The 25,380-nt window shown below is 44.9% G+C and overlaps 1 protein-coding gene across 1 annotated transcript in view; it reads left to right on the forward strand.

Moving 5' to 3' along the window:
- PRCP (prolylcarboxypeptidase) overlaps window positions 1-25,380 on the forward strand; it is a 299,660-nt gene that overhangs the window by 239,887 nt on the left and 34,393 nt on the right. Inside the window, exon 7 of the mRNA XM_085623236.1 lies at window positions 13,783-13,947. Within this exon, the coding sequence (XP_085479362.1) occupies window positions 13,783-13,947 (165 nt within the window). The remainder of the gene's footprint in view (window positions 1-13,782; window positions 13,948-25,380) is intronic.

The raw sequence follows: 25,380 nt of genomic DNA on the forward strand, positions 1-25,380 counted from the left end.
AAAATGACAAAATAGTGAAGTAGTACTGTCACAAAATGTGCCGCATAATTTGGCTTTTCTTGCCGCATAATTTCCTCAACCCTGCCACATAATTTGACCCTCTCTACCACATAATTTCAGTGGCCCTGAATATAAGGGACATTATGTAGCCTGCTTGAACTGCAACCTGCTGCACTGCCACTGAGTGATCTAGAATTACTGTGAGGTCCAGGAGAGCTATATATGAATTCACATGACTGTGTAATACACAAGTCAGACACAGGTCATCGCTGTGTAACGTACATTGACATAGAACATTGTTAGTGTTTTCAAGCATGAGGAGAGTGTGCTGAACAGATTGTTACCTATCCGTGGACTACAGATTGTATTTGAAGGAGTGGTAATTTTTCAGGGTTATGGGATGGTTACCTTGGAAACAGCAATGTTTCACCTCTCCTTTGACCTGTAAGTGCTCCTGGGCTTTTTGAATCGAGGCTGGTAGCGAGTTTCAGAGCACAAGTGACTTTTACTGTGCAAGCAGTGCCACCTATGGGTTTCTTATAATAAGGCGCAGGGGTGTGGAATTTAATAAAATATCTACTTGTCCATGGGGCAGGTTGCTTCATAAATCTTCTTGTCCTGTAACAAAATCCACTTGTCCCTTTTGTGCCATGTAATACGGCGACAAATTACGGCAGCAATCTAATTATTTAAGAGTTCTGATATAGCCTCACTAATTATGCCAGGGATCGTACCATAGTAGAGTTGAATTCTAGCAATTACCTTATGTTGGTATGTTTCTGCAGATCTACATGCTGGGGCTGAAGGTAGTGGTAAGTAATAGTTCAACGGTTGGAATGCCCCTTTGAGTCTGTGCTAACATACTAACTTGCGTGTTTTAAGGGTTTGCACCAACTCTTTTCTAATCTTTTCCCATACTGAAAAAAGTTGGAAATTTACTCCCGACAGTGGCAGACGTAAAACTTCTTCCAGGGTTGGGAAAAAAGTGGTTGGGGGAAAAGTGAACTTGAAACATTCAGATTTTCACATGAGCAAATCTACACATGCACATTTGCTCATGCTAAAATGCAGTTCACAAATATTTTCTATGAGTACTATTTCTTGGCCTACTTCTGTAAATTCTTGTGAATTCACGGAAACTATATATATGCACTTAATGCAAGGATATATACAATGGATGCACTTTTGAGACTTTCTTCAATAACTGGGCCTCTAATTAGGCCTGGCGTTAACCATGACCCTTTGTGTTTAATAAAATTCTGTCTCTCTCTCTTTTTCTCTCGTTCTATCAGGTGGCTTCACCGTAAGTGACAGTATTCTGCTCTTTTACAAGGAGCATATTGGCACACAAAGTAGTGTTGTTCAGTGCCTGGAACTGCTGTGGCAATGTGTGCTTTTTGAGAGCAAAAATAATTTTTGATTTTGCCAATGCTTCTTAGAATGGTGAGGCCCCAGCAGCTCGCACACCGATAAGGTTTTACAAAAACCATACCTAAACAAGTCACGCATTGACAAAACTATAAGGTTGACCACCAATTTCAGACCTACTGGCTTTGCCAATGCTTGTTTATTTTTGTTTCCCATAATCGTATTTAAACTGGTTACACTGATTTTCCATTATGAATATTGTTGGGAAATGCAAGCATACATCAACATGGAGCTAAATGATGCTGCAAAGATATGGTACCTAAAACCTTACAGTAGTTTAGCTAAATGTTTTTTCCAACTTGCATTTTTTTGCGAACATTTTATTTTGAAAGCAAAGAATCATCACACTTGCTTTCAAACTTCGGCAAATATTTGCATAATCAGAGAGCATTCTGGGAGCATTATACAAAGCCTCATATTACTAAAGTTTGAAAACGTGTACACATTTATACTGGAACCAGCGTCAGTAGTGCAGGTCGAGCTTACAGCATTTACTTTTAGTACTCACCCTAATAATAAAGGCTGTGCATTAATGAACCATAAATACAAGCTTGAACAACATTTAACACATGGACACAAATATTACCTTAACTGCAGACATTGCCCTTTCCTGATCCATAATGTGGTCCTGTAAAATGGCAGCCAAAGGGTTTGTGCAGTATGGGGTTGGCGCTACTTGTCCCAAGGACAAACTACACATGAAAACTTGTTGCCCTTGACCCCAAACAATATGTCCCGGGCGTCAGGCTATAGGGATTCCACGAGATGTGGTGCAAACCTCCCGGCTCCGTATTACAGAAAGTGCGCGCCCCCAGGGCACTTCATTATTACAGAAGGGGGCACAGACACTTGTGTGGCCCCTTCTGTTATACCAATAGCGCTGGCGCACATAAAGTGCCAGCGCTGTCTGCGGTCTGCATTCCCTCATTTGCTCGGGGTGTGCCCCATGCAAATGAGGGAATCCATTTGCCTCTGCGCCCGCACCGTATTACAGACGCGGGCGCATAGGCAAAGAAGCCTTCAGGTGGCGCACTGACAGTGTGCCACCTAAAAGGTAGGTCACTGTCAGTGCGCCCCTGATGGCAGCCCTCTGGCAGGGGGAAAAGGGGTCCCATGGACCCCCCAGACATCCCCTTGCCGCTGTCACTGACTGCACCCGGCTGCAAGGGAATCTCTAATCCCCTTCAAAAGTGCAGGTTGGTTGCCGTCTGCACTGTGAAAACACAGAACGGCTGTAAAGCAGCCGTTCCATTTTTCAACTGAGTGCGCTGCCCTAGGGGCAGCGCACCTTCGCGGCTGCCCTTGGTGCAGTGCATTCATTGTAATAGGGCGCATTTTCATTGTTTGCACCGGGCTCACTTTTTAGGTCTTGCTGGCGTTGCAGCGCGAAGCGCTGCCGCCAACGAGAACTATTGTTGCCCAGATGCCTCTCAAGGGAGACAGACCGGGGCACGCGCAGTGATCGGAGTCTGTGGACGCGCTTCTGAGACGCGTGCGCAAACACCCCGCCGCTGCCGACCCCGCGCGCGCACACACCTCACCACCGAGATGCCTCTCAAGGGAGACAGACCGGGGCACGCGCTTGTTAAAAATTGGATTCGCCTATGGGGGCACATTTATCTGGGGCCATGTTCTGTCCCCGTCTGACCATGATGATCCCTCCTCTGATCTCCATCACCCACCCCCCTCTTCCCCGCACTCGGTCCTGAAGACTCACTCACCGCAGCTTAGCTCATGGACATTGAGGCAAACGATCGCACAGAGAGGCCATCAAATGTCTGGTCATTGCTATCCACGTGTTTTCAAATTAAATCCCCACCACGAAATAAAAAAATTGAAAAAACATGGAAATTTCTCGTGGAAGGGCACTCACCTCTCTCGGCCGTGGCTCTAGCATCTCCCTCCCCTCTCGGCGCTTTAGGAATGATAGCTCACAGGGCAAGAGTGGAGTGCCAGCCTCTCTTCCAACCCACCCGCGCAGCAAACCATGGTGCAAGAAGACACACATTTCTCCCTTGGTGGCCACACCAGTGCAACGCGCTGTCACGTGCACTTCTAATTGCGCGATGCGCATGACTGAAGACAGCGCAGCCGCGGACATGGAGACATCCGCGCGCCGCGCACCGATATGAAGAGGCCACAGTGAGGTGCTGGTGCAACGAACGATGGTGTTGTGCTGAGCCTTTTTTTAATTATCAAATAACCCGACGGATCTGTAGTGCTTGCTGGCTCCGCTGAGGGTGCTCCTGGAGCGTGGAGCCTGCTGGGCCTGTGTTACGCCCCTGTCTGCACTATCTTAGATGAGTCATAACTTCCACCAGACAAAACTCCCATCTCTCCCCGACAGGTACATTTTTCACTGGAGTTATCGCAACACTTTTATTGGGGGAAACGCCTGATGCCCGTACGGCCAAGCCTAGTTTTTCTTGGCTTCTACGACATATGTGAAGCAAGGTTACAAATCTGTGTAGCAAACCTTCATGTAATGTACACAAAATAAGTTTGGAGCACAACCTGTTAGCCCCATTTTTTCTTGTGCAAGCAAGGAATATGGACCCCTGGCCAATTGTCGCTTAGTATAATAGGGCAACAATCAGGTTTCAGTGGCAGCTCATGCCCTGGCGCCACTGCACCTGTTGCACCATTGACAGCAGCGCCCCTGAAGCGAATTGTTGGCAATGGACACAGATTGGTGATGGCGATATTTGACATTCCTGGGGGTAATTGTTGTATTTTCGGCTGCCAGCTGTAAATTGCACACTGCTTGATGTTGGTGTCCGTTTTCTGATCACAACAAATAGGGTAATCCTGATTTGACAACAAACGTGTTTGCCACTGAAACGTGATTCCGAGAGGTGAGAGGGACGAGCCGCTTTCAAAAGCTCCTTTCCCTGTGCAGATTTCATGACGTGAAACATGAGTGGCGGGGGGAGGGGGGGATTGGTCCACATGGGGGAAAAACATATTAATCGGTGCGCGCTCGAAGCTCACATCCACTAACAAAACCCTGTTCCTAAAATGCGACAAACCCCAGCAGCAACCAAGGGGCAGCTTTACAAGCCCCTTGTGCCACTTTTGCGTCACTTTTAACATGGGAAAAGTGACGTAAAAGTGGCGCAAGGGGATTGTAAATCTGCCCCTAAATTCCCATGACAGGAAACTGCGCCATGTCCCCTTGATGCACCGCGCTTGCGGCAATTTGGGGCGGGACGGGAGTCTGGTGAGGTGTTAGTTTATCCCCATACGCGATTAAGGAAACATTCAATACACGTGTGCCGTCAGAAAATGCTGTAGTTCTGATCTCATCTTCTAATCGCTTTTTGCCATTAAAGTCTTTGCTTGTGCTTAAAGTCAGTTTTTACGGTTCCACCGGTTTCTTTGCTTTTAATGGACATTGAGGCAAACGATCGTACAGAGAGGCCCTCAAATGTCTGGTCATTGCTATCCACGTGTTTTCAAATGAAATCCCCACCACGACATTTAAAAAACAAGCATTTGCAATGCAATAAGTCTCGCATTTACGTGAGTTTGAGCTATTGACATTGCAAATAACAATGCCTTTTATTTTTGTTTTCGTTTTAAAAACATAAATAAAAGGCATTGTCATTTACAATGCCAATAGCTTTAACTCGTGTAATTGCGAGACCTATTGCATTCCAAATGCTTGTTTAAAGGTGTGCCCGGCGCAAACAATGAAAATGCACCTTGTATATAATGCGGCGCGTTGTGTGTTATTATTGCTTGAATTTAATTTTGCATGTAAACTGGTCCTTTTCCTAAGGAGGTGCTGTGGGTGATGCAGAGTGCCTTGAACATGGCTCGTCTAGCAACAGGTAGCCAGCGGAGTGCTCACAGTACTGGTGTCATGCGTTCTCTGGGTGGAGGTGGAGAAGTCTTCCGCAAGGTTTTGGATTTATTATATGTTGTGTAAGATCAAACTAGGGGCACTGTGTTATAGGATATTGGCAACGTTGAGCTTGGAGATTTCTTGTGTGAATATAGACTGTAGCTTTTGTTGATATTCAAGGTATGGGAAGGTGCGTTAAATTGCTTTCTTTGTGCAGAAGGTGCTCTTCAAGGAAATGTGGGCTCTCGGTTATATGGCATTTATTTTTTTGAATATTTCGTCTGTATTTATCCAGGTTTATTTTTTTGCCATCTTATCCGTATTTATCCATATTTATTTTGTGAATAAATAAAGCTGTGACTTGTTTATTTCCACATATATTTAACCAATTAATGTGCAATCTGTGCCTGTTCGGTTTTAGCACATTAAGCAGTTGAATATAACAAAATGAAACACCCCCATAAAAATCTAAGTATTACACTATCAATATATGTATAAATTTGCAATTATTTAAGGAAATTTCATCCCTTTTTTTAACATTCCAGGCGGTGAGTCTGTTTAATGTTAGCCTGGAATTCATGATTTACAGCATGGAGAGTCATTCAAAAGAAGCCCAATTTCCGTATTTTTCCATTAAAAAAAATAAATACAGTCAGGAACCACATTGTTTTCTCACTGTATTTGCAAAAAAATAAATAAAAACGAAATACTAAGAGCCTTATTCCTAATCCATTGGCACTCATATGTTTCTCACCTCTTTTGCTGTAGTGGTATTGAGTCTTTGGACCTTAAAGGGAGTAGGCTGGTATTTTTGGCATTGTCAACCGTTCATGATCTCCGTCATTGTGGTGTTAAGCTTTAGGTGGATTTTCCTCATCCTTGTATTTGAGGCACAGAGGTAGCTGTCGGGGTCTTCTGGGTCATCCATTCTGTGTGTTATCTGTATAGTTGCACAGGGGAGGTTGAACCATCTAATCTATTCTGGTAATGGGGTTATGCTGATGTTGAATAAGAGAGGAGATATGTTGGACCCCTGAGGGACACAACAGTGTTGGCAGTGAGGGGTTGATATGAATGGTAGTAGGTACATTGTGTGTGTCGGGTTGCATGCATAAACCAGCATTGGCAAAGCCAGTAGGTCTCCCCTTATAGGTCTATATGTACTTCTCCATTGACTAGTTATTTTAGTCTGAATATCAGTGGATGAGTGAGTGCATGTATAGATGAATGTGCTGACTTATTTGTGACTCTGTCATCCATGTACTCATTTTAGTGCAGCCATAAGTACAGGAGTAAATTTGTTCGTCTACATGAATGAATGGATGAGTACACGCTAGTTTACATGCATAGGAGTGAATGAGTAGTGCATTGAATGATTTGGTATAGGAAGTGAGCTTGCATGAGAAATTAATGCAGCAGTGAATCAATGAGTGCAGGAAAGAATGAGTGAAAAGAGGTGAATGCGTGCATCAGTAATAAATGCAGCACTGTGCTGACTAATTAATAATTGAGTGAATGAGTGCATCAGCGAATTAGTGAGCACAGGAAAGACAACATATTAACAGCAGTTACAGTAAATCAAGAACCAAGAATTCAAGCCTCACGGTGCAGAGCCGATCCATGGAAGGATAAAATGGGATGACTGTCTGTTGACGCTACAATTAACAATACGAGGGAACAGTTTCACAGGACTGTCCTTGCTAACATGACCCCATTAAAAGTCAGCAGGCTTTCATGGGATAGACACCTCAGCTGACAAAAAAAACACTTGGACAAAAGAAGAAGTTACATAAAAATCATCCATCCAGGCTTGGGTTGAAAAAGGCTTCCACTGCATTGTTCACAGGGGCACTCACTAGCAGGCCTAAGAAAAATGTGAAAGTGAAGCCTGATGCATGTAGATACCCCATGCACGTATCACGCGTGTACACATTCACTCACACCTATATTAATACACATTCACTCACGAGCATGCACTGACATTGATCACTATCAATCAGTGGCTCCACTAGTAGTTGGGCTGTGGCAGATAAAACAATATATTGAAAAAGAAGAATAAATAACAGTAATTTGACAAGGATCGTACGATGACTAAGTGTGGGGCTACATGAAAATGGTAAATTAAATATCCTGTGGGTGCCCGGGATAACTGGCCAATTATGTGGGAACTCAATATTAGACATTGTGTTTCAAGTCCAACTTGGCCACCTCTTCTTTTATTGTTCTCCTTACTCGAGTTCTCAGGGTTGTCCACATCTTCTTTTATTGTTCTCCTTACTTCATTTAGCAAGGTTGGCCACATTTCTTTTATTGTTCTCCTTACTAAAGTTCTCAGGGTTGGCCACATCGTCTTTTATTGTTCTCCTTACTTCAGTTAGCAGGGTTGGCCACATCTTGCTTTATTGTTCTACTTACTTGAGTTAGCAGCGTTGGCCACATTTCTTTTATTGTTCTCCTTACTAAAGTTCTCAGGGTTGGCCACATCTTCTTTTATTGTTCTCCTTACTTCAGTTAGCAGGGTTGGCCACATCTTCTTTTATTTTTCTCCTTACCTGAGTTAGCAGGGTTGGCCATATCTTTTATTGTTCTCCTTACTTTAACTAGCAGGGTTGGTCACATCTTCTTTTATTGTTCTCCTTACTTCAGTTAGCAGCGTTGGTCACATCTTCTTTAATTGTTATCCTTACTTCAGTTAGCAGGGTTGGCCACATCTTCTTCTTTTATTGTTCTCCCTACTTGAGTTAGCAGGGTTGGCCACATCTTGTTTTATTGTTCTCCTCACATCAGTTAGCAGGGTTGGCCACATCTTCTTGTATTGTTCTCCTTACTTGAGTTAGCAGGGTTGGTCACATCTTCTTTTATTGTTCTCCTTACTTCAGTTAGCAGGGTTGGTCACATCTTCTTTTAATGTTCTCCTTGCTTCAGTTAGCAGGGTTGGTCACATCTTCTTTTGTTGTTCTCCTTACTCGAGTTCTCAGGGTTGGCCACATCTTCTTTTATTGTTCTCCTTACTTCAGTTAGCAGGGTTGGCCACATCTTCTTTTATTGTTCTCCTTACTTCAGTTAGCAGGGTTGGCCACAGCTCCTTTTATTGTTCTCCTTACTTCAGTTAGCAGGGTTGGCCACATCTTCTTTTATTGTTCTCCTTACTTCAGTTAGCAGCGTTGGGCACATCTTCTTTTATTGTTCTCCTTACTTGAGTTATCAGGGTTGGTCACATCTTCTTTTATTGTTCTCCTTATTTCAGTTAGCAGGGTTAACCACATCTTCTTTTATTGTTCTTCTTACTTGAGTTCTCAGGGATGGCCACATCTTCTTTCATTGTTCCCCCTACTTCAGTTAGCAGGGTTGGCCACATCTTCTTTTATTGTTCTCCTTACTAGATTTAGCAGCGTTGGTCACATCTTCTTTTATTGTTCTCCTTAATTCAGTTAGCAGGGTTGGTCACATCTTCTTTTATTGTTCTCCTTGCTTCAGTTAGCAGGGTTGGCCACATCTTCTTTTAGTGTTCTACTTATTTGAGTTAGCAGGATTGGTCACATCTTCTTTTATTGTTCTCCTTACTCGAGTTCTCAGGGTTGGCCACAACTTCTTTCATTGTTCTCCTTGCTTCAGTTAGCAGTGTTGGCCACATCTTCTTTTAGTGTTCTACTTACTTGAGTTAGCAGGGTTGGTCACATCTTCTTTTATTGTTCTCCTTACTTCAGTTAGCAGGGTTGGCCACATCTTCTTTTATTGTTCTCCTTACTTCAGTTAGCAGCGTTGGTCACATCTTCTTTTATTGTTCTCCTTACTTCAGTTAGCAGGGCTGGTCACATCTTCTTTTATTGTTCTCCTTGCTTCAGTTAGCAGGGTTGGCCACATCTTCTTTTAGTGTTCTACTTACTTCAGTTAGCAGGGTTGGCCACAGCTCCTTTTATCGTTCTCCTTACTTCAGTTAGCAGCGTTGGCCACATCTTCTTTTATTGTTCTCCCTACTCGAGTTAGCAGGGTTGTGGGAACATATTTTCTGTGTAAAAGGTTAAAGAGCTCTCCAAAGCACAGCAGTACTGCACCAAATGTGTCTTTGAATAGTCTGAGATTGCCATTATAACAGTTACAAATTTTAGCGCACAGCCCTCAATAAGTCAAAATCCCCAGTTCTGCTAAGTGTATTCATGGCTAGTGAAGAAGTAGAATACATGCATTGGTGTGCGTGGGTTTGAGCAAGGACATAAACCAAAACAGGCATTCTATGTTTGGAGTCAGAGTTGGAAACTTTTGGGCATAGTTAGACAATCTTCAAGCACATACCAGTTAAACCATCCCCCTAGCTCCTCCTACCAAAGCCCAAAGGCAATCGAGAAACAATTCTCCATGGTTCTGATGAGCATTTTCACATAAGGTGAACAAAGAAAATAAAATACAGCACTTATCGGTGTGATCTTTTTCTGGCAGTGAAAATAGATGTTTTGAACAGGCACAATGTGCTTGCACTTCATAGTGCGGTATAGACACCACACCAAATGATATATTTATATAAAGTGCAGGAGCAAGTGCTTTCACTGCTACAAGGCTATCCATGTTTTTAAATGCAAAACCCTGAAAGGAAATATACATTACAACATGACAACCACAGTTATAATCATCACGAATAATTCAGCATTGAGACCACTACCCTTACACATTGTAGACACTCCTCTTGGCCACAGTTGAAGATGAACCCTGCCCTCCTATATTTCTGGATCTGTCTGCTGCCTTCAACACAGTGGACCATCCCACCCTCCTATGCACCCTGCAGGATAGAATAGGATTCGCTGGCAGTGTCCTTCGTTGGTTTTTCTCCCACATTTTCAGACAACTGTGTTTGCATTGGTACGTCCAAGTCACAAAAGATCTGTATGACCTGTGGATTTCCCATGGTTTTATACTGCCCACTGTCATCTTCAACCTCTAGATGACCTCTACTCACAGATAACCGCATCAAGATTCAGCAATATGCTGATGGTACACACCTCTACTTTAAAGTCTCCTCTGCTTCAGACATCAAACGTATCAAACACTACCTGCACATTATTCCTATCTGGATGTCCAGTGCCTACCTGAACCTAAACCCAACCAAGACAGAATCCATGTTCTTTGCCAAACAAAATAATGAAAACAAATAAGATACAGTACAAAGCTGGCTGCATGACATGAACCTTGACTTCGACTCCCAACTTTTACTGACTGCCAAGTCACTTGTATTCACGCTGGACGCCAATCTCGCCCTCAAGGAAATCATTGCCCCAAAAAATGACCAACTAGTACCAGCTCTCTCCTCTAAAGAAAACCAAACCGTTTCTTCCAGAAAGCGACTTCAGAACTGTTGTTCAAGCCCTCGTAGTCTTGCATTCTGGATGGTCAGAATACCTTACTCCAAATGACAATCATATTCTCTTAGTCTGCAAACTAATAAGTGTAAAAAAAAAAAAGACAGCAGGTCTTTTCTATCTATGCACCCCGGATCTTGAACAATATCCCTGTGCCAAGCAGGGCCGCTCTAATTTAGGAAAGCGTCTAAGACTTACCTCTTTAAAGAACACTACATCACAATTCATTAACCATCCACAACCCAGTTTTCTCTACTATTATTACTTGACTGTGTGATTGTCTTTGACCATGTACAGTGATCCACTACCTTTTAGCTTGGTTTGCATTGTAGAAATACCATATAGATATATACATACATATATTAATGAAAACAACGTGCATAGCAGGGACCAAGGAAGTTTCTGATTTTACCATATTGATTTCATTGTTTTTTATAATGCTTTTTGAAAGAGAATACTCAAGATCTGTTGAGAAAATTGTCAAAAAGAATCTAACATTAATCTTCAATCTGATTGGCAGAAGAACAGAGGTCACTATGAATTTCATACAAGGCTGTCATTTTCCATACTTAACAAAGCTTTTTCGTCAGATATTTGCAAAAATCAACAGGGACAACTTTTAATCAGATGTGCGACAGAAAATCCCTCTGCTTTGGTACTTATAATTTATGCTACCTTTCCGGGTGATGCAAGAGGTTTAAGTACTTTTTATAGGAAGAGACCTTTTAATGACAGGATTAAAGGGATTATCCTACCAGGGGAGTTAGCATTATTTAGGGCATCAACAAAAAAAGTCTGGCGGAATAGTATCACGGAATCCGTTCCATAACACTACCAGACGATTTCCTTTGAGAAGCATTTGCCCTTTTTTATTTTTCGAGAAATGCTGGTTCACTGAGGTAGCCAGAAATCCTAGTTCACTGTGATAAGCAAGGTCTGTACTGGTTTCAAGCAATTCACCCAGTGGTGGATGTATGCTATTTTGTTGGCATTTGTATAGTTCTTTTTACCATTACTACTGCACACTATAATCTGGATGCCTTTTCATGGCGCTCTGGGAATGCCGCTGCCAGATTTTGTTTGTTTGTGTTTGATTGTGTAACTTTTGTATAGTTTGCTCAACGTTTACATCAAAAGTGAGGTGTGATAGTAGTTGGAGCTAGGTAAATGTCTTTGATTCTTATGTGCAAGGATAAATGTGCCAAAGAGCCTTTCATTTTTCTGTGGATTGGGTGTTGTTTTGTATAAAAATACATATTTGGCACCTTCCTTCACAAGTGCTTCCTGATTTCTTCAACCTGAATGAGGACCTCAGTTAATGTTCTCCTGGAACATATTGGCATTGTGTGCAACCTTGAGGTCTTTGTCCTTTCATTCTGGAAGGTTTGTGTATTGCAAGTCAACCTTTGTTACAGTTTTACAAAACATATAGTTACTTATATGCATCTGTTAACTATTGTAACCAAGATTCTAATTCATGCATCAAACCAGACACTGAATGTGCCTCTCTCGAAAACCGCTGCAACAAAGTGATGGAAGAGATCCTTGAGTTAATCGCAACGCCTGCCAGTCACACATGTTGTTTTCCAGTTCATCATTTTCACCCACTATGCACTCCAAACAGTGACCAGCCATTTGTAGATCAGTCTTGGTCCTGCTCCGGTGGCTACAGCCCAGCCGGAACTGTATGCCACGTCCCTCTGGCAGAAACACATGGACCTCAGACTGGTTTTGTTCTTAAACTGCTGCATAGCCTCTTGGACAGTAGCCAGAAAAGTGAATACCAGTTGAATGAAATCACTACTTAGAAGGATCAAACACAGATAATGCCTGTGCCCACCCTGCGGCCAACCTCCACTGTGCAGTAAAGCCCCCAACAGGTTAGGTACAGCATCTGGCCACAGCCTAGGCTCTGCGCCCGATACCCTATGGACAAGGCGAAGAATGCGCAAAGCAGGGGTTGGGTGCAGTACAGGCCCTGTATCCAACCCCAGCTGGTGTGGGCTGAAGGCCATGCACACTAGGGAATAGGCATTTAACCATGCTGTGCACAGCGAAAGTAATGTAACAAGGAACATTGTCCGAGAGGGATTCACTTGAATTGAAAAATACATAAAATACAGTGGAAACACATCACAATGAAAGATATAGCCACAAAATTAGAAGTCAAGCTGTAGTAGTTCAGTCTGAATATATCAATGCATATGAGACAGCATCAGTATACATTATAAAAGTGCTTAAATGAAGTGCAAAGTGAACACAAAGTGCTCGTGATATCTAGAAAACAGCACAAGGTGAAGCACAAAAAGGAAAGTAACAATGTCGAAAAAGGAATACATCAAGGTTATTGGGTATAAATTCATTAGATACACTTTTAGAATATCAAAACACAATAATTATCCATTTCTCTTCCGGTATATGTCGACGGAGTTTCAACCATTCTTTATTTAAGATCATCATCAGGACAAAAAGCAGTGGAATGTGTAGATGCTGCCTTTAACGATTCCAGGATATAAATGGTCTGTATCGTGAGTAATCCTCAGAAGTTAAGTCATGTCGATAGAAGACCATCAAAGTCAGGAGAGTCCAGGAGTGCAGGCTTCCAGGGTATTTGGGTTAGGCAGTAAACCTCTTCAATTAGGTCCAGTCTGAGGAAAATGCCCTCTACCAGAAGGGGTAAACTGCCCGCATGCACAACTCGTACCCAAGAAGGGCATGTGCAGCAGAGTTTGAAAATTAAGTACATCGTAAAAAATAAAATTCACTGTTTGTGGCTGAAACTGGCTCGATATGTTTGCGACCTCACTCAAAACACGACATAACTGATGGTTGACCGCCATGCATAAACACCTTTTTGCCCATGTTACAGATACACAAAAGTAGTTAACTGGAGAACAACATGGCGGTCCACCGTATGTTGTGTCGTGTTTCAAAGGGAAATTGCATTTTTAGTAGATGGTTTTGGGAACTCTGCACTGACTGAGTTCAGGGGCTTTTCCCAAACACAAGAAACCGTTTGTTTGATTATTCCGAACAAATACAATCACTTGTCTGCTTGTATGCTTTTATTTGTTTGCTACATTTCATTTAGTTTTAAAAACTTAAGCATAACAAAGAATAATGCGAAATTTAAAGTGGATGTATTTTTTCATGCAGGTGGTTTGCAAGTTTCTGACCAATCCCAGTCTAGATGATAAAGCATTACTGCAGAATATTTTTCAAGCTATTAACGTTTACTACAATTATTCAGGAAACACACAATGTCTGAATATATCTCAAGCAGCAACGGTGAATCTCGGAGACAGAGGATGGAGCTATCAGGTACAGTTTTATCTTTCTAACTTTTGAGAAAATATAACTATTAAACGTTGTTAAAGAAAATTTGAGGGAACAGGGACTGTAGGGAAGAATGGACCAGGTCTAGTACATTTTGTTTTTAAATCCCTTTATTCCTTTCCCCTTTGTAACCTTAGTGTTTCACACCCTCTATCCTGTGCTTCTGAGGTGATAAGTCATTGGATGTTTCCGACATTGGATCGTTTGACGACCTATTTATTTTGTCCAACATACCTTTTTCCACACTTCTTTACTGATGCTAGTATTATGGGACAACGGTTGGGTTCCCCATCACACAGCTACAGGTTGTGCAGGGCGATGGGTGGGTTCATATATCTACAGTCTTCCTATTTTGCTTCTATAATAAAATAGAATGGCTAATAAAAACATTTCTATGCTGTGAACCACAGTTAAATTTAAACTAACAATGTTGCACAAAGACTTGAGTCAACAGGGGTCTGAGAATCCCAAAATGTCACGTGAACCACTACTCTGTCAAAAAAGGCAGGACATATAGGAAGATATGAAAACGCTTTAAGATGAAATTTGCAAACTTACCCAGAAAGCCCTTCCACAGACTGAATGGAATGGTAATGTCAGGTGCCATAGTTTCCAAACTGGAACGCCATTCTAGTCCATTGGCAAAAACTACAAATAGTGTAATAAGTACTATCCATCAGCATTGCACAATGAGACAATAGTGTCTACATACAATGAAACACATGTTTTGGAAATATTGAAATTAGCTTCTGTACGGTAAATGCAATACTGTAATCTGGTGGTGTATCCAGACCCTACACTGATTTCCAGTAGACCCACAAATTTAAAGGCTTCTTGAACTGTATCTATATATATATATTTTTTTTAAAGAAACCTTTATTATACAATAAAATACATACAAGGGCCTACAACCACCAAGGCCGGCCGCTACAGAGCCCGAGGGCCCGCAATGCAACGCCACACAGTCAAATGAACCAGAGGCGAGGCTCCCGGCAGTCCATAGGTAGATGCGACAGGCCGTGGCCATAGGCCAAGAGCAATCAAAAACAGTTTCATTTTTAATTAAATACAAAACACACTCAAGGCAATGAGAGTCCAAAATAGCAGCGTGCGCTTCCCAGGACGGGGGACAATGGACAGTGTCTAAAGCAGTTCTTGACAGGAAGTGGAAGCGGGGGGCAGCGGGAAAACAAAGCATGGAACACACCTCACACAATCCCGCAGAATGCAACTGTATCTATATTTGACACTGTTTCTCAGAAAGTACGAAATCATTAACAAATGTGTACAAGGCATTGGTCTAAAACACACCTTATTTAGGGGAAATATGGACATCTAATAACCCAGCAAATAAGATCTGGATGTCCATCTTAAAATACAGGCAGTGAAATACATTTTAGCTAGGAATCACAAAGTCTAACAGCAAAGCGATTACCTTCCACAAACTATATTGCAGTTACTTTTACTCATCCAGAGCGCATATTACTTACACAATCCCTACATCCTTGGCCTGGAGAAGGTGTGGGCAGGAGTCACCCTCTTACATATGCTAAAGATTTGTCCAAATTGCCACTAGATTCTGAATACGCGTTTGAGTGAATCAGTAGCACAATTCGGGTGACTTCGAGGAGAGTAGCTTGATTAACCCTTCTTGGTTCGGACCAGACAGGCACGGGTATGACTCAAAAATGTCAAGTTGAAGTAGCCAGTAGAGGCCTTAATTCAGAGTACTCCTGGTAAACTGAGAGCTATAAATGGCACAATCCCATGACCCTGACCACTGCTTAGAAAACCTGTGTCACAGTAGACCAAGCCATGAGTAAAGGAGTTCTACAGTTCCCGGAGGGTGTTTTTCAACTTTAAAGTATTTCATACAAAGTTACAGGTAGTTTGTTAATAATTTCAACATAAAGTTATTTCTCCCTAGTCTTCTCAATGTATAAAAGTCAATGTTCTCTTATTTTGGCTTTTTTGAAAGATGCACACATTTTCCCATTCAGGGGAGGAAGCCAATCAAAGAAGATCATCAAAAGAGGTTGTGCCTCTGTCTTGTCTTATAGAAGCAACCCTGAGAGAGACCTCTACCTCTTTTACGTTGGTTCAGTGAAGGGTTTGACTAATCAGTAAGGTTAGGACTTTAAGGGCACACCAAGTCAGTAATGGGTCTTGATGGTATCGGACTGTCTTCCAAGAGTTACTAGAGGACTTGAACAAGATGTGTTGGAGAGGGGGTATGGCTTTAGTGCGGACAAGATGGCTGCTGAACCCTGTTACTCCCCTTCACAGAGAATGAGCTGAAGAGCGATATGACGTAGCTTTGATGCTGCTCCTCTCCACATACTACCGAGTGCTCCAGATGGAGCCAGATCTTAAATTTTAACTTGATGTCACTCACCTGAATACAGTTTGCTGCCTCCATGACCTCCAGTAGCTACTATAAGTTTCCCTCAGCACTCCGTTGGTGCGCATAATAGCGATCCTCTCTCCACCTGAGAACAGCAGTGGGAGTTGATGCATAATTTTCAGTGCGTCTAGTTAAGTCGCCTTCCATTCTGTGTTCAAGATCATGATGGCGGGCCCTGAAGAAGTGACCTTTTTTTAAACTGTTCTCATCTGTGATCGGCAACCTGATCATTATATATTGCAGATGATTACCCACCTGCTGCATTACCTACTCGCAAAAACAACAGTTGAGGGACAGAATGCAGAACAATGTCATACATTCACCCCAGTACAGAGATCTGGGCCTAAAGCCATCGTTTTTTTGCTCAACATGCCATTCCAGTTTGGACAGAGCCATATGCAAATCGGTCTTGACCCTGCGCCCAATGGGAACAGTCCAGCCCGAACTGCCAGGCCAGGTTCTTCCTGGACTGGAAAAAAGGCATCCTAGGACCGGTTTCGGGGTTTCACCCCTATTCAGCCAGGATAGCTTGACTCTGGTGGCATGGAGAGCACAGTACCCACGTCTGGGCATACCCGTCCCATACCCGTCCCACTCGGTGTGACAAATGCAAAAAGAACAATTGATGGACAGAATGCAGAACATTCCGTCCATCATTTGTTTGCGTAGCACTTTTCACCCTAGGTGGGATGGTTATGCCCAGACGTGGGTCACTTGCTCCCTGTGCCACTGGATTCAAGCTAGCCTGGCTGAAGAGGGGTGAAAACCAGAAACCGGTCACAGGATGCTTGATTCCGGCCCAGGGAGGACCTGGCTTGGCAGTTCGGTCTGGACTGTTACCATGAGGCACAGGGTCAAGACTGATTTGTATATGGCTGGGTCTAAACTGTGGTGGCATGGTAAGCAGAAGAACGATAGATTCAACCAAGATCTCTTGACTGGGGGTAAATGTATGATTTATTCAGCATTCCATCCATCATTTGTTTGCGTAGCTGTTGAAAGGAGGACAGAACACTGAAGTAAGTAAGATCCTCTTTATTCCACCTCCACAGCATTCCACAGGTCGTCTCTAGTGTCCTTCACTAGGAACGTTACCAACATTCTAAAGCAGCCTCTCGGCCAACAGAAGGGAAGTACCAACGGAGGACAGGGAGCAGGGGGGGAAGGAAAGGAGGAAGATTCCAAAGGAGGAGAGAGGTAAAAAGGAAAGGACTAAGTGTAGGAAAAGGGACATAATTATAACACATCTTTCCCCTTAAAGAAGAGGAACTGGAACATCACCTTGGGCTTGTAAACGTAAGCAAGGTAAAGGCAGTTATAATACAATATCATTAATACGTTATAAAACACAGGCTACTGAAAGGAAAAGAAACATATATGGTGTTACGAGATAGGAACAGAAGAGCTGGATAGTCTGTCCATACTCCAGCATTGGCCATTTTCAAGGATGACGGTATTCTGCCTAACTTCTATAATCTTCATAGTTTCAGAAAATTTCGATTCCCTCTCCCCACTGCGAGTGGGTTTTTTAACAGACACCCAGTCACCAATATCCCACTTCTGTTCCTTAGTACCCTTCTTGGTATCATAGTACTGTTTGTATTTGGTCTGGTTGGAAACAACTTTCCTACTCCTCTCTTCCTCATCATATTCAACAGATTCTCCCCCACCTATCCAATTAGGGAAGAATTTGGTTCCAGGTTTCCTCCCTCTAAGAGAAGAAAATGGGGATATGCCCGTAACTTGATTGGGAGTGGTATGGTATGCCCATAACATTTCTTGTAACACCAATTCCACTGACAATTGATTATGACAAGCAAGTTGAATATGCTCCTTGATCATTCTGTTGACTCTTTCAACCATGCCGTTCGCCCTGGGACAATAAAGAGCTGTCTTATGCTGTGTGATCCCTAACTTAGACAGAAAGGACGACATAGCTGTAGAAGTGAATTGCACTCCATTGTCAGTTACAATGGTTGATGGGGTTCCTTCAGATGCAAAAGTATCCCTCAAGAAATTTATGAGTGTTTCAGTATTAGTTTGATTAACCATCTTAATAACCACCCAATGGGAGTGATAATCAGTTAACACAAATGCAAATCTTTTGCTCACACCTTTCCTGTTGATGGGACCTATCATATCTAAGGCTAGCTTGTCCCATGGTTTGCAAGGTATAGATACTGGGGATAACGGCGCTTTGGAAGTAGCCTTGGACTTGTCACTGTTCGCGCACACACTGCAATTTTTTACTTTGTTCTCAACCAATGAATCCATTCCTGGGAACCAATAACGTTCCCTAAGTCTAGACTTAGTCAAACTACGTCCTAGATGTCCTTCATGGACGAGATCAATGATTTTCTCTCTCATCCCTGATGGTGGTATAATTTTGTCATTTCTCCAAACTCGGTCTTGGTGTAGATTAATTTCATATCTCACCTCCCAATATTTCTTAATTTCTTGGTTGAGTTGATCACATGTGTCTGGCCACCCCTGTAATGCGTAATTCTTTAATTGTGTAAGGATCATGTCTTGTTCCTGCAAAGTGCACCACTCCTCAGAGTTTATAGTGGATGAGTGTATTTCCAGGATGGGGTATTCCGTGATCCCAAATTGTTCTTCCACATTTAAAGGTGCTCTTGAAAGGAAGTCAGCAACCAAATTGTGTTCTCCTTCAACATATTCTACCTTGAAACAGAAGCCCTCTAATCCTAACACCCACCTTGCCACTCTTGGGGTGCTGTTGTGAGTCCCTTTTGGGTTGAACATAAAAATAAGAGGTTTGTGGTCAGTGCGCACAGTAAATTTTATACCCCATAAATAGAATTTAAAGTGTTTAATGGCCCAGAAGCATAATAGGGCCTCCTTTTCTATTGCGGAGTAGTTCTTTTCAGGTTTGGTAAGCACGCGTGAAGCAAACGCAACTATGCGTTCCTTACCGTCAATTACTTGTGATAGAGTAGCACCAAGACCTTTGTTACTAGCATCTGTAGTGATTATAGTCCTCCTATTGGGATCAAAGTTGCACAGGTATGGAGTGGAGAGAATAGCTGCCTTCAATTTCTCAAAATCATTTTGGTGTTCCTCCTGCCACTTAAATTGTGTGTTACTCTTAGTTAGATCTCTGATATTGCTGGTGAGATCTGCAAAATTTTTCACATATTTTGCCATATACTCTGCTAATCCTAAGAAAGACAGGAGTTCTTGTTTGTTAGTAGGGGCAGGAGCATTCTTCACTGCTTCCACTAAGCACATTTTAGGTTTAAAACCCTCTTTGTTGATAGTATGTCCCAGGTAGTCAACTGTGCTCACCCCTATTTTACACTTTTCTTCCTTGAGTGTAAGACCAGCCTCCTTAAATTTAGTAAGTACTTGAAATAAGTTCTTATCATGCTCTACTGTGGTAGCACCATAAATTAGGACATCGTCCTGGAAGCATAAAGTATTGGGTATACCTTCCAGTGCGTGCTGCATGATTTTCTGAAATACTGCAGCCGCAGACGCTAACCCAAAAGGCATTCTGCAGAACATGAATGTGCCCAAAGGGGTGGTGAAAGCCGTAAGTTCTCTCGAATCCGGGTGTAACTCTACCTGGTGGTATGCCATTGATAGATCTAGAACACTAAAGCAAGTAGCTTTGCCCATCGTACTGAGTATTTCGTGTATGCGGGGTAATGGGTGCCTCTCAACTATTATGCTGTCATTTAGGTCTCTAAGATCAATGCATAATCTGATGTCCTATCCATGGGCCTTACGGGCAATTACAATGGGGGCAACCCATTCAGAGCAATCTATGGGACATATTATCCCTAAGTTCTGTAATTTAGTTAACTCTTTCTTTAATGGTTCCCACATGAGGTGTGGTATTGGTCTAGTTTTATGTACCTTAGGCTTAGCGTTATGTTTGAGTTTAATGCGATGCTGATAATGTTTGAGAAGTCCTAACTCTTCAGTAAATACTTCAGGGAATTTCTTACAAATTTCTCTTCCTGACACATCCTGGTCTACGACCAGCACTTGCTCTGGGTTGTTAGGGTCTAATCTTATTCCTAATTCTTTTTGATGCTGCCAACCCAGCAGATTGGACCCTTCCTCCACAACATAAATGTTCCCTGTAGTGGAACGGTCCTTAAAAGAGATTAGGGTTTTCATCATCCCTTTTATAGGAATTGAGTCTTTCGTGTAACTGCTTGGTGAAATATCAGCAACCTGTAATTCTTTCTCTTGACCAATGTTCATTTCATTGAAATCAGACACATTAAGTAGAGTAAACGGTGAACACGAATCTGCGTACATCTTAATCACTTTACCATTCAATTTGACATCACATTGGGGATATTTGATCTGATTGATCTCGCTGCCATCATGAATCTGAAATACAATTTTCTTCACACTCTCTTGTTTACTGTCATTAGCATCACTGCTAACATAAGGTTTCTTTTGATTACTGTGGCACAACCTAGCCAGCTGACCTTTTTTATTACACTTCCTACAAATATACGATCTTGCTTGGTGTTAGAAATGGGATTTCTGGTTGGCTAGGGCTTGCGCCAAAGCCAGGCAGAAACCACCACTCTAGTCAGGGCAAGGAAGGTACACGCCAAAGATAACCCCGGCTCACCCCCTTGGTAGCTTGGCACGAGCAGACAGGCTTATCCCTGAGGCGATGTGTAAAGCGTTTGCGCGCGCACCCAGCAACAACACCCAAGGCCCACCACAACAGAAACTCCACACAAGGTATTATATAAAAATAGCCTTTGTATTACCAAAACACATTAGATAAAAACACACACTTTACAATGTGCCAACAGGCACGGGCAGAATTTACAAGGGATTATATATACACAGGGGACAGGGCCACATGGACCACTGTCAGGAATTAGCACTTGGTAGAAATTAGCACTTAGAACATAAGAATAATACTTTAGAACATAGCACATACAATCACTGTAGCACTAAAAATAACATATATAGCACACAACCAGTAACTACTGGTATCAGGTAAGTACCACCTACGCAACCCTAACCACCTTAGGAGAATGTCACGCAGGGAACTAGGACCTCACTAGCACCACCTGTACTAGGAGAAAACAAACAACCACCTAAGTATCACAATACCTGTAGGGGTAAACGCACATTATACATGATGCATCACATTCAGAGGTGTAAACACAAGGGAAAATACAATTGCGCAAGAACTCACATAAGCCACCACCTGTGGCAGTCCCTAGGCCAACTGGCCTTGAAGGAGCAAGGACGCCCTGTGTCCAGCAAAGTCAGGGCGCGCCGGCGCAGGCTGCGCAATCCAGAGCGCACAACCTACACGTTGCAGTTGCCCACTAAGTGCTGGGCAACTGGGGAGATGCTGGGGCACCACTGTGCCTTTTAACACCAGTATCGCCGTCACGTGGGGCCCCTCTGGGCGCTACCCACAAGAAATGCCCCCTAGAGCCTTCGTGGCTCTGAACGTCACTGTGGGGCAAGGGGGGGAGCGGCCCGCTGCCTTCTGGGGCCGCTCTCTCAGTGAACAACTGGTGCCCCGTTCGTTGGAGTCCCGCTCGGGGGACTCGTTAACAAATAATGCCCCCGCAAGCGTGGGAGCCTCGTGGGCTCTCAAAACAATGGGCCCCTTCGTTGGAGCCTCTCGGGGGCTCAAGGACTCTGCCCCCTTTGTTGGAGCCCCACTCGGCTCTAGAAGCACTGCCCCCAGACGTCGGAGTCCTCCTCAGGGACTCGAGGAGAGAAATGCCCCCGCTGGAGCGGCCCGCTATCAGACGGGGCCGCCCGAGAACTGCGATATTCAGTGCCTTCACTGGCACTTTACACCAGTACCGGCTCCCTCCTCGGCGGGAGCGAAATGCGGCCCGGACCTCCCTCGGAGCCCACACTCACCGGACTTGTGGGTCTCGGGTGCTCCTGCACCAGGGCCGTCTCCTTCCTTCAGGGTCCAGCGCGGGGTAGGCTCCCGCCTGGATTCCTCGACTCCTCCTTCCCGATTTCACTACAGGAGCGCGGGGTAGGCTCCCGTTCGCTTCCTGTGTTGGCAGTCCCGCCCACGTCCCAACCGCAGCTGCCTGACTTCCGGTTACGGACCGGGTCGCAGCGGTGATTTTACCTTCTCGGGAAGGCAGCGATACGGGGTAGGCTCCCGGTTAAAAGCACATAGACGTGGGGTGGGCACCCGCTCGTTCAAGGACAATAGAATACAATAAGCGGGGTGGGCACCCGCCAACTAGTGCCACAATGCGGGGTGGGCACCCGCTCCACAGCACGGCCGGAAAGCGGGGAATCCCTACGTCGGGGTTCCCTCGCTAAAGATTGCAGCTCAGCGCTGCGGGCCACAACGAAGGTGATCCTCACCAAATAGGTGTAGCGCTTCCCAGGCGCTTTGCAGGCAAGGTCCCAGAACAAAGTTTAGGAAGGTAGGCAGGGGCAAGGCTGGGCCCAGAGCCAGCTCACTGGGCCTCCAGGCAGGGAGGTAGTCCAAGTGGCGGTCCTCTGGCCCAGCAACAGCAGCAGCCCCCTCAGGCAGGATCCTGGAAGAGAACAGTTTCTGTGGGGACACAGCCCCATTTTTATACAGTAAAACCCTTTGTTCTGGGTTCAGGGTGAGGGGGAAAACCAGTCGCAGCTGGTTGGGGAGCACCCTTGATGTGCTCAGCCCCTCACTCTATTCACTGGCAGGGCTAGGGTCGTCAGTCGCACCACAGGGGGCGGAGCCAGCATTGTGTGGGGAAAACCCTGCCCTATTCAGGACCCAGGAGTACTCCTCCCACCCATCTAGCTGCTGATCTCCCCATTCACCACTGGGTGACTCATTCTGACTCTGGGGAATCCCTAGCCCGTCACATGACCTCAACCAGCCAATCACGCGACAAGGCACACATTTTACACTGCACACCGAAGTGCCCACTTCTAGAAGTGGCACTTCCATACTAGGTACATGCACGCCGCACACATCACCGCGCAGCATTCAATCACACGAGTCCGCACATACCAAACTCGGGCCTGCACACCCCACGCATCCGGAACTACTAGGGACACATACATTCCCCATGCATTCCTATGGGAGGGCAGGCCTATCTCACCACATGCACTCAGCGTGCGCACGCACTTTATCCTGGGACACAGGGAAAGTGCGCAGAAACCAAAAATCACCACACCAAGTCACCAATAAAAAGCAAAAAAGTTCAGGGGTGAACCTGCCAGAAGGGCCAAGTCCAACACAACCCCCTTCCAGCCAAAACGCAGGGCAGCCCAATCACCACCGTGATGGACTTCCCTGCTTGGGGCGATAGAACACGGACACGGGCCCGCAACTGCAGGGACACCCTCCGGTTCTACGCCACGGTGAACCCATGGAATTCTTTCTAACACCACTGTCTGGACCAACTGGGCTACCCCACTGGTACTCCCAAGCTGTCCGCGGCCAAGACCAGGCCCTAGGCCACCCAGGTGCCACCGGTCCTTGCCTAACCACAGAGTGGGGGGTAGTAACCCCTGGCACATAGCGGCCATTCTCCACTCTTCCTCTCTGCAAGACAGGACTAGACTGCCACTGGTTCTCCAGCCTAGGGTCTACACCCTCAGGCGGACCAGGAGTCTCAGGGAAGGCTCTCCTCCCCCTACCTCTTCTCCTAGGGTTCCTCCTCCTCTGGCGAGGGGTACACCTAGAACGCCATTGCAACCCAGGGTTTAACCCCTAAGGTTGTACTGGGGCCAGTGGTGGGCTCTCCCACCCTCTGCACCCCCTTCCAGAACCCTGCTCCCTACCAACTGGGGCGGTACCTCTGGAAGAAGAACCGGTCGGGACGCTGATTACAGACGTCCCACCCTTCAGGTCAGGCTGATCCCGAACCTGGCCTTCCAACCTCCGGCCTAGAACCTTTGGTGGAATAATCGCCTGGCACTCCAGGACTTTGGGGGATTTACACTCCATCCCCCTGAGGCTATCAAATGACACATATGTCGAGTGACTGTCTGTATGGCGCTGATCTCCCGTCCCCTGTCCACCTGACAGTGCGCGGAGATCCCCCAGAACAGAAGTGGTGTCACCCTGGTCACTACACGGGATCCTAGCCCAACTGGGAAGTCCCTGACCCACCGGCTCTTCCACTGGGGAACTCATCCCCCAATCACTCACGCTGGACTCCTGTACCCTCCCTACCGGAGCGGTACTGCCAGACTCCAGAACCACAGGAGCCCTGTTTACAGGCGCTCTAGGTCCTCCACTCACTAAGAGATCTTCCTCAAGTGGACTAACAGGACAGCCTAGGTCCCCAACTTGGTGTTCCCTCATGAAACCATCCAAGTCCTGAGGCAGGGTTTCGGGCGTCTGGGGACCCTCGGTCACCCCCTCACTCCTGCTCCACTGAGCCAGGCAGTGAGCCCCTACACCCTCCTCGCTATCCTGGGACCTAGCTGGGCTACACTGAGCCTCCTTCACCACGCTGGGCTGGAGGATCTCTGACCCACTATTGTTGGAATCACTCACTAATGACTCTAGAGGACCTCTAGCACTTTCCCAGCGCTCTGCTTCCTCTGCAAGTTCCCATGGACAAAAAGAGTTATACCTCAACAGGTGTTGGCGCAACCCTGGAGAACAACTACTGAGCATCTGCTCTTTGATAATCATATTTAGTACTCCACCCAAATCCTGCTCCGGGTTAAACACCAGCCAGTCCACCAGGGCATCATGACATTCCTCTACAGCCTCCTCTCAAGACTGGTGAGACAGCTTCTTACTGCCCCTGAACTTCAACCTACATTCCTCCTCTCGGGAACAAGGTACCACACTCGGGGAACTGGGACTGGGACTCTCTATACTGCACTTTATATCGCTGCCACCACTGGACTCCACCCTCACTGGGGAATCCAGAAAACTACCACTGCGCTCAGGGGACAGGGCAAGGGATGAGGCACTATCTTCTACGCTGGACCCAGCAAGGGACTCCCTACCTACGGGGTCCTCACTCTCTACTGGCGTCCAGGTACTGTCATCTTCTTCTGAGTCTTCA

This window comes from Triturus cristatus, chromosome 8 (genome assembly GCF_964204655.1).
Source record: "Triturus cristatus chromosome 8, aTriCri1.1, whole genome shotgun sequence".
NCBI lineage: Eukaryota > Metazoa > Chordata > Amphibia > Caudata > Salamandridae > Triturus > Triturus cristatus.